This window comes from Chinchilla lanigera, unplaced genomic scaffold, assembly GCF_000276665.1.
Source record: "Chinchilla lanigera isolate Chin_1 unplaced genomic scaffold, ChiLan1.0 scaffold00179, whole genome shotgun sequence".
NCBI lineage: Eukaryota > Metazoa > Chordata > Mammalia > Rodentia > Chinchillidae > Chinchilla > Chinchilla lanigera.
In genome coordinates this window covers 600,444-609,999 of record NW_004955580.1, presented here as the reverse complement: position 1 = coordinate 609,999, position 9,556 = coordinate 600,444, and the positions used below count along the sequence as shown (strand labels likewise).

Here is a 9,556-nt window from a genome sequence, read left to right as displayed (position 1 = left end):
CCTACCCTCACCCCCACCCTCCGCGGCGCGGAATAAAGCTCGGCCTGGTGCACCTGCCCGTGTGCACGCGTCTGGGGCCCGGGGGCCGGGGCGGGGAAACGGTCACCGCGCGGCGCCGCGTCCCGCAGCCCTCGGGTCCTCTCTCGCTGGCCAGCGCCTCGCCTGGCGTTCGCCCCGCTCATTGGCTCCCGTTCGCTCCGCCCCGCACACCGGGCCACTCCGCGCAGGGGCCGAGAGGCCGGGAGGCGGGTCTGGTGGCCGCGCACTTCCGTCGGGTGGCCGCTTAGCCGCGCGCCGCCTCTTCCGCCGCCGCCCCCGCGATCCCGTCTGAGGCCCCGACCCCGGCCGCTCGGGTGTCGCTTAGGAGCGCAGCGGCCGCGGACTGCGCGATCACGCCCCCTGGGACCCGCGATCCCGCCGCCGTGATGAACATCCGCAATGCGAGGGTAAGGGCCTAGGCCGGGAGGCTGTCCGCGCCGCGTGGGCGCCGGCGGGTGGCCGCGTGCGCATGCTCTCGGGGGGCCCACGGGGCCGGGGGGCAGCCGATCTGTGGAGTCCGCGAGATGACAGGGCCCCGCGGAGTGGGCTTAGGGAAGCGCCGCACCGCAAGGCGGCTGCGGGCCGGGCCTGGGGCGGAGCGAGGCCCCCAGCCCGGGCGCCCCGGGCACGGCGTCTCATCGGCCGCTCCCCGCGCCTCTCCGCAGCCCGAGGACCTGATGAACATGCAGCACTGCAACCTGCTCTGCTTGCCCGAGAACTACCAGATGAAGTACTACTTCTACCACGGCCTCTCCTGGCCGCAGGTGCGCGCTTGCCGGGCCGGGGTGGGCTTCCGCCAATGGGCCCAGGGCTCTGCAAGGACAGGGCCCTTGCACAGGTTGTCACACAGCTCGTGCCGCTTGATCAGCTTCCGGCTGTCAGGAGCAGGGCACACGGCATACGTGGGTGGTGGGGTCCTGAGTGGCGATGTAGCCTTCCCTGACTTCCTTTCCTCTCTGCTACCAGCTGTCCTACATTGCTGAGGATGAGAACGGGAAGATTGTGGGGTATGTCCTGGCCAAAATGTGAGTCATCGAGGAGGAAGGGACAAGCCTAGGGCTGGGTCTAGGGGCGAATCCAACGTCATCGTGTCTGGGGAGGGCTGCTGTGGATTTTTGGAAATACTAAGCCAGCCGGGAGTGGTGGCATCCCACCTGTCATCCCAGTGCTCAGGAGGCTGAGGCAGGAGGATTGCCTTGAGGACAGTTTAAAGTTTACAGAGAAATTGAGCAGAGGGCGCCAAGAATTTTCACATAAGCCCTTCCTTCCATTTGCTGTGGCATCAACATGTTATGTCAGATGACGCCTTTGGCAAAGGTGGGGACCCAGCAGTGAGACTTCGTTCTCCAGGCCCTGAGCTTACCCTACTGTAGTTCTCCCTGGGACCGTGTCACCTGGAGTCACCCCAGGCTCTCAGCGCTGCAGTGGGAACTGCAAGCGCTCTCCTCCAGGTGTGGCAGTCTAGCTGGTCCTGCCACCAATGGCTGTCACTGTCCCTGCATTATCCAGTTTCCCCATTCCCCCCCGGGTCTGGACACCTTCTGTGTCCCACGGAACAGCACCACTGTGCTGCCTGTCACTTGCCCTCCCTACTCATCCTGACAGCCACAGTCCCGTGCGGGTCCACAGCTTGGTCTCCCCCCAGAGTTGTGCGGAGGATGGTACTCTGTGGCTTTTTCTTTCTTTCTTTCTTTTTTTTTTTTTGGTACCAAGAATCGAACTCATGACCTTAGGCTTGCAAGGCAAGCGCTTAAACCGCTGAGCTATACCCCCGGCCCTCTTTCTTTTTTTTTAGTCTTTTTTGAGACAGGGTCTCACTATGCAGTTCAGGCTGGCCTTGAGCTCACTTTGTAGACCAGGCTTTTCTCGAACTTGCAACGATCCTCCTCCCTTAGCCTCCCAAGTGCTGGGATTATAAGCCTGTGCCACCACGCCTGGCTTCTGTGGCCGTTTCTACCTAGCAGTGTGTGTTTAAGGTCGCCCCCTGTCGTTTTGTGGCTTGACAGCTTATTACTGCTTTTGAAGAATTATTTTTATATTTTTGCTGGGCATGGTGGCGCATGCCTGTAATCCCAGCACTCAGGAGGCTGAGGCAAGAAGATCGTTGCGTGTTTGAGACCAGCCTGGGCTACAAAGTGAGCTCAAGGCCAGCCTGAACTGCATAGTGAAACCCTGTCTCAAAAAGACCAAAAACAAAACAAAAAAACAAAAAAAGCCCACGTGATATTTAAAGAAAATAAATAAAAATTCTTTTTATTATTTTATTATTGCTTTTTTTGAGACAGGGTCTTGCTGTGTAGCCCAGGCTGGCCTGGAACTAGTGGTGATCCTCCTGCCTCAGTCTCCCAAGGGTTAATTTATTTTGAATCATGGAGCAATATTCTGTTTGTGGACACTGCACATATCTGTGGCTGCTGGGAGGGGTTTGGGGTCTGGTTCTGGGGCAGCACAGGTCCTGGAGGGTGGCCGTGCCTGCAGCCCTTACCTTTGTACCTGCCTTCTTCCTCACTCAGGGAGGAGGACCCGGACGATGTTCCCCATGGACATATCACCTCACTGGTGAGTGAGGCACCCTGGCCACTGGAAGGGTGGGAGTGGGGAGGCCGGTGCGCCCTGGACCCACTGTACCGCCACTCTTCCCTCCAGGCTGTGAAGCGCTCCCACAGGCGCCTGGGCCTGGCCCAGAAGCTCATGGACCAGGCCTCGCGTGCCATGATCGAGAACTTCAACGCCAAGTATGTCTCCCTGCACGTCAGGAAGAGGTGAGGCCAGGCTGGGGGAGCCAGGAGGCGTGGTGATGGGAGGGGGCTGCCCTGGCTGCGCCTGTGCAGCTTAGCAGCGCCTTCTTCCCTGCAGTAACCGGGCCGCCCTGCACCTCTACTCCAACACCCTCAATTTTCAGTAAGTAGAGGTGTGTGTGTGTGTGTGTGTGTGTGTGTGTGTGTGTGTGTGTGTTTTGGAGCTGGGGGCGGGGCCGAGCAGGTGCCAGTGGGAGAAACGCCATGCAGCCCTGGCTTGGTGGGGCACACCTGTCGTCCCAGCACACAGGAGGCTGAAACAGAGGATCTCTTGAGTTTCAAGCCAGCCTCGGCCCCATAGTGAGTTGGAAGCCAGCATGAACTACGTAGTGAGACCCTGTCTCAAAAAACTAAGCCGGGCATGGTGACGCACGCCTGTCATCCCAGCACTCGGGAGGCTGAGGCAGGAAGATCTTTGCAATTCTGAGACCAGCCTGGGCTACAAAGTGAGTTCAAGGCCAGCCTGAACTGCATAGGGAGACCCTGTCTCAAAAAGACAAAAAAAAAAAAAAACTAAATAAGTACAAAGGAAGGCAGGAGAATGCAGGCAGAAAGGGCTGGGAGCAAGAGCAGCAGGGGCCCAGATCCCTGGGAGTCCAGGTAGACAGGCCCAGGTCTGCTCCATCTCAGGTCCTCAGGGTTGCAGGGGTCCTCAAGACACTTGGCTTTGGGCTAGTAGCGGGGAGGGCACAGAGAAGGACTGTTGAGCAGGCTGGCAGCTTCTAGCTGAGTTTAATATCCTGATAAGGGAGGGGCCTTTGGCTGGGTTAAGAATGCCTCTGAAGGCCGGGTGTGGTGGTGCACGCCTATGATTGCAGCACTTGAGAGGCTGAGACAGGAGGATCGCTGGGCTTGAGTTCAAGGCCAGCCTGTGCTACATAATGAGACCCTATCTTAAAACACCAAAGCCAAAATAAAACAAAAAAAGAATGCCTCTGAAGTCAGCCATGGTGGTGCATGCCTATAATCCTAGGTCTTGGAGGCTGAGGCAGGAGGATTGTAAGTTTGAGTCCAGCCTGGGCAACTTAGTTACTTAGTGGGACCCTGTCTCAAAAATTAAACAAGGGCTGGGGATGTAGCTTAGTGGCACAAGCGCCTGCCTAGCAAGTGCAAGGTCCTGAGTTCGATTCCCAGTACCAAAAAAAAAAAGAAATTAAAACAAAACACAACGAGGCTGGGGATGTAGCTCAGTGCAAAGGCCCTGGGTTTAATCCCAGTACTGCCAGACAATCCCAAAATGCTTCTGCTGGGAAGTGCTTTGTGCTACGTACCCAGGCGTTAGGCTGAGTCCAGTGTGCTCACACCTGCCAGTGTAGGCGCCTCAGAGGATAGCTGTGTGCTTGGTGACAGGAGGCAGGGCAGGGAGGGCAAGGGGAGCCAGGCAACGGCCAGGTGGCAGCCAGGCTGGGGATGGGATGGGCGGCCAGGCACTGGCTCTGCCTGAGATGGGGCTGCTGGGAAAGGAACAGTTCCCCAGGCTTGGCTCCTCTTCCTGCCCCAGGATCAGCGAGGTGGAGCCCAAGTACTACGCAGATGGGGAAGATGCCTATGCAATGAAGCGGGACCTCACTCAGATGGCCGAGGAGGTAGGAGCCTGGAGGGCCCGGAGCAGGGCTGCCTCTGGTGGCTGGGGCTGACTCAGCAACCTGGGGAAGGCTGCCCTGGCCTGCCTTAGAGAACATTGGAAGCTGGCTATGGTGGGGCACACCTGTCATCGCAAAGCCCTCAGGAAGCTGAGGCAGGAGGATCGCTGCGAGTTTGAGGCCAGCTTGGGCTACATAGTGAGTCACAGCCAGCCTGAAAAAAACAGTGAGACCCTATCTCAAAAAAGACCAAGAAAAGAAAGAACAGAGAGGGCTTGGGTCCGGGAGCCCGCTGCCAAGAGCCTACCCTTTGGCAGGAGCTGAGGGGCAAGCGGGTGGCTCTGGGGACAGTCGAGGCGGTCTGCTTTGGGCCTACGGACAGGCAGAGCTAGGGTGCAACAGTCTATTCCTGCCTGGCTGGCTGCCTCACCATTGCCTGGAGACTTAGGCCCTGTCCCTTTGTCCCTGCATCAGCTGAGGCGGCACCTGGAGCTAAAGGACAAGAGCAGGCACGTCGTGCTGGGTGCCATCGAGAACAAGGCGGAGGGCAAAGGTGCTCCACTGCTGGGCCCAGGTGAGGCCTGCCGAGAGGAGAAGACCCTAGCTGCCGAAGACAGTGGCGGGGACAGCAAGGACCTCAGTGAGGTCAGCGAGACCACAGAGAGCACTGATGTCAAGGACAGCTCAGAGGCCTCCGACTCGGCCTCCTAGAGCCTGCATCCCGGCCTCAGCCTGTGAGCTGTCCCAATAAAGCTCAGCCTGTGGCCTTGGGGAATGTGTGCGCTGCTGCCTTCACCACCGCCGCCACTGCCATGTTCGATCTCCCGTCCTCCACCGGTCCAGCCCTCAGCCAGCCTGGTGTTCAGGCCCTGGCTTCTTAGGTCACTCTTGGCCTAGCCGCTCGCTTGGAGAGAACTCATGGACTTCAGTCTAGTTAGATTTAGAGAAATGAATGGGATACTAGGAACTCCTTCCTCCCCATCATCCTTACCCCTATTTTTTTTTTTTTTTGAGACAAGCTCTTGTTATGCAATGCAGGCTGGCCTTGAGCTCACTTTGTATACCCCTATTATTATTAGTTGGTTGGTTGCAGAGCCAGGCGTGGTGGGCCTGTCATCCCAGCACTGGGGAGGCTGAGGCAGGAGGATTGTTGCAAGTTCCAGGCTAGCCCGGCCTACATATTGAGACCCTGTCCCCCCTCCAAAAAAAAAAAAAAAATTGATCGCTTTGTAGCTCAGGCTGGCCTTGAACTCAGTGCCTCAGCCTCCCTAGGGCAAGGGTGACAGGCGAGCGCCATCACACTGGCCCATTACTAACATTGTCTGGTGGCTGGGGTCCCTGTGATTGCTGCTGTGCAGTTCTGGCTGTGTGCACTGAGGCCCCTGGTCTGCATTAGTGTCCCGCTCGGGTACCGGGGTCTGGGCTCAAATGCGCAGCCCTTCTAAATTTGTTTCGAACTTTCCAGTCCCATTGAGTCACCACTCTGCCTGGGCATGTCCCACCGTCCCTCTGGGTTCTGATCAAGGCACAGTCGTGTCCCCCGCGGTCTCCTGCCTGTCACCTGTCTGGAAGGAGAAAGACCTAAGTCCAGCTTTTCTTGACCCCACCCTCATCCTAGCAGTCGCCCTGCCCCCTTCCTCCTCGCCCTTTTCTCCGGCAGCGGCATCGTAAGTGCGGGTGCCCGAGCCATCGCCCTTCCCTGGGGCTCTGCTGCCGCGGGCAGCCCGCAGCTTTCCCGGTCTCCCATCGGGCTCGGCTTTCTGGCTGGCGCCGGGTACCTGACGCGCATGCCCCGGGGAGGCCAAGACCAGCGTGCGAAGGGCAGGGCGGGGGAGATGCGCCTGCGCGAGGGTCCTCTCCGGTTGGCTGCTTCGAGTGAAGCTGCGTTCTGATTGGCTACAGTCACGAGCTTCCCTTTCTGTTCGTCCGGCGCACCGCCGGTTCCTTCCGGTTCGCGCAGGCCGCGGCGCGCCTAGTTCCCAGGCTCTGATTGGTACGGCCGCGCCGGGGCCGAACTCCGCTCAGCTGGGTGGGTGGGCTTGCGCGCTGCGTCGGCCGCGCCCTATCGCTGGTAGGCGGAACTCACGGCGGCCGGGAAGGGCCGGCCTTCCGCGTCAGCCCGCCCGCTCGCTCTGTGCTCTGCGCGCCCTGCGTCCGTGCAGCTGCTCCGCAGTGGGCCGCCCCCGAGGCGGTTAGGTTTCCTGGGCGGGGGTGGGAGCTGCGGATGGGTGAGAAAGGGAAGGGGGAAACCGCAGGCCTGCCTCGCCCTGGGGCCCAGCACTTCCCCCGTCCGCAGCACCCACCTCCCAGGCCTCTGCTTGGTGCTCTCGGTGTGGCTGGAATCCGTGCACATTCTGGAGGCACAGCCCGGCCCCTGAGGCACCCTGGAAACGTGACGGGGGAAACAGGAGGGGTGCGGCAGCCCTTTTGTCCCTCGGACAGCTGTGACATGAGCTGCCTCACTGTCGCCTCGCTCTCATCTCCCTCTGGCCCTAACGCGACCCGCCAGCCATGTGATCATCCCCAGGGCCAGGTTCACTCTTCAACCGGTTGATTTTCTCTCTCTCTGTTTTTTTCCTCATTTTTGGCGGATAGTTTTTAAAATGTGTATGCAGTTTTTTTCAAAATTTTGTTGGCACAAGTTTGCAGTATATAATGATTACATTCATTTAGGGATGTTGGTACATATACATAACACATCTTCATTCTTTCTATGGCCCCTTCGCCTCCCCTCCCACCTCAACGACTTTATTTTATTTTTTTCTTTTTGAAACAGGGTCTCACTATGCAGTCCAGGCTGGCCTTGAGCTTACTCTGTAGCCCAGGCTGGTCTCAAGCACGCAACGATCCTCCTGCCTCAGCCTCCCGCGTGCTGGAATGACAGTCGTGCACCACCGTGCCTGGCCTCAACGGGTTTAGAAAGGTCCTGCACATCTGGTCTTCACCTGAAAGAGCCGGTGTCTGGGATCTTGGAAGGGGCGCAGCGGGGCTAAAGGGTAGAAAAGTAATAAGGTTCGGCTCCATTCAGAGGCCCAGAGGCCCAGCTAGTGTCCTAAAAGCCAGGGCTATCCCCGACAGAGGCCTTGTTCTCAGCCTTTCGCTCAGGACTTCACAGCAGGGGCTGAATGGGCACCTGAGGCTGAGGAGAGCATTTGAAGGCCAGTGGGTGGCCATTTCCTGTGAGTTGGGGCCCAGGGCCCAGCTCTGCTGGAGGAGGGACGTTTGGGGACCAATCAGGGCTCAGAGAGGGGATAGGAGGCAGCCGGATGTGGGGCCTCAGCTGGAGGACCCCAACACTGGTGCTTCACAGGTCAGGGTCTGAAGGCCAGGGTCTGGGGAGCTCCTAGACCTTCCTTCAGGACCTTATGGGCAGCTGTGGGTGTAGCTGTGGTAAAAAGCTTGCCCAGCATGCTTGGGCCCCTGGGTTTCAGCTCCAGCACTGCAAATAAAATTCTGTGTACATTTAAAGGGCCAGTGATATAGCTCAGTGGCATAAGTGCCTACCTGGCAAGCGCAGGGTCCTGAGTTTGCTTCCTGGTACCCCCCCAAAACAAAACAAAACAAAACAAAGTCACATTTAAAGCCAGGTGAGGGGGCTGGAGGTTTAGCTCAGCGGCACAGTGCCTGCCTGGCAAGCACAAGGTCGTGAGTTCGACCCCTGGTACTGGAAATAAATAAATAAATAAATAAAAAATAAAGCCAGGTGAGGGGGCCAGGCGTGCTGGCGCACACCTGTAATCCCAGCACTCGGGAGGCTGAGGCAGGAGGATCCTTGTGAGTTTGAGACCAGCCTAGGCTACAAAGTAAGCACAAGGCCAGCCTGAACTGCATAGCGAGACCCTGTCTCAAAAAGACCTAAATAAATAAATAAATAAAATAAAGCCAGGTGAGGTGGTGACACATATTTAGCATTTGGGAGGCTGAGTCAGGAGGATCCCAAGTTTGAGGCTGGCTTGGCCTTGGTAGGGAGTTGAAGTCCAGCCTGGACTACACACTGAGACACTGTCCCCTGCCCCAAACAAGAGCTGTGGGCAAAAGGCAGCCTATTAGAGAAGGGCTTTGACACTGGTGGCAGGGACTGTTCAGCTGAGGGAGCGTGTTTTCTCCTAGACCAGCAGTACCTCCCGAGCCCCCTCCCTCCAGACCTGCAGGCAGAGGTAGAGGGTGCCCACATGTACCCTCTGCGCCTGTGTTTATGTGTGCCTGTGCCCCTGCCTCCCTGGACACATGTGGTACCTGGCTACCTTGCTCCTGTCCTGCGCACCAGACCAGGGTTCTCCCTGCCACCAAGCCAAACACAGCTGTCTACTCTGGCTTGTCGAGGCCATCTGGAGAAGTTGTTGCCCCTTTGCCTGGAGTGGGTGGCACCCTGGGAAAGGGAGGCCCCAAAACTGCCCGGGTTACAGGGAGGCGGCAGGAGCAGAGCTTCCTGCAGCAGGAAGCAGTAACCACCTATGAGGAACCTCGGCCATTGCTCCCTCTCCTCCCCTGGCTGAGCAGAAGGAAGTGGGCCACCGCCTGACCAGGCCTGGAAGGATGAAGGCCGAGCTGCCATCTCTCCAGGCTCTGAGGCCTCTCAGGCTGTGACCCATGAAGGGGGAGCCTGTGATGTCCTGGGGACCTGGTGTGCAGGCAGGCCTGGGGAGCCGGGCTGGGCTGTAGGGCAGCTACCAAGTTGCTGTTCACTGCTATTTTTTATTTGTGTTTTTGGAGACAGGTTCTTGCTATGTAGTTCAGGCAGGCCTTGAACTCATTGTGTAGCCCAAGCTGCCCTCACACCCAAGGTGTTTCTCCTGCCTCAGCTTCCCGGGTACTGGAATGACAGGAGTGCGCCACCACATCCTGCTGTCTACTGCTGCTGCGTGCCAGTGGCCATGGTGGGGTGCAGTCTGGCAGTTGCAACGGAAGACAGCCTTCTGGAGCTGGTCGGGGGGACAGCAGCACGGTAGTAGCTTTCTGGGCATCCTGGGACTCTCGCTCCTGGCCTGGCTGCTAAGTAGCAGGCTTTGGGCACAGGGTGGCCCAGGTGCGGGCACAGCAGAAGGGGACAGCCGCCGGCCGTCGGGACAGGAGCCCCTCGGGGGCAGTGCCAGGCCCCGCCCCGCCCCCTGTGGCGCTGGGGGCGGGGTGGGGCGG

At 58.7% G+C, this 9,556-nt stretch overlaps 1 protein-coding gene across 2 annotated transcripts; it reads left to right on the top strand.

Annotated features, from left to right (window-relative positions):
* The first annotated feature begins 21 nt into the window (after nucleotides 1–21).
* Nucleotides 22–5,195, top strand: Naa10 (N(alpha)-acetyltransferase 10, NatA catalytic subunit). 2 transcript variants are annotated; one of them, XM_013509704.1, is made up of 8 exons: nucleotides 22–446; nucleotides 705–803; nucleotides 1,006–1,046; nucleotides 2,553–2,598; nucleotides 2,686–2,801; nucleotides 2,896–2,940; nucleotides 4,339–4,423; nucleotides 4,895–5,195. In XM_013509704.1, exons 1-8 carry the CDS (start codon nucleotides 426–428, stop codon nucleotides 5,129–5,131), a joined length of 690 nt encoding a protein of 229 aa, XP_013365158.1. In that variant the 5' UTR covers nucleotides 22–425; the 3' UTR covers nucleotides 5,132–5,195. The 2 variants fall into 2 exon arrangements, with proteins under 2 accessions (XP_013365158.1, XP_013365157.1); XM_013509703.1 differs by having other exon boundaries at nucleotides 24–446; nucleotides 1,006–1,064.
* The last annotated feature ends 4,361 nt before the right edge of the window (nucleotides 5,196–9,556 follow it).

Bases quoted from the DNA above. Each gene is read 5' to 3' on its own strand.
- Naa10 (XM_013509703.1), top strand. From the start codon at position 426: ATGAACATCCGCAATGCGAGG. The intron at 1,065-2,552 runs GTGAGTCATCGA...TTCCTCACTCAG, and splicing joins GGGTATGTCCTGGCCAAAAT to GGAGGAGGACCCGGACGATG. The intron at 2,599-2,685 runs GTGAGTGAGGCA...TCTTCCCTCCAG, and splicing joins ATGGACATATCACCTCACTG to GCTGTGAAGCGCTCCCACAG.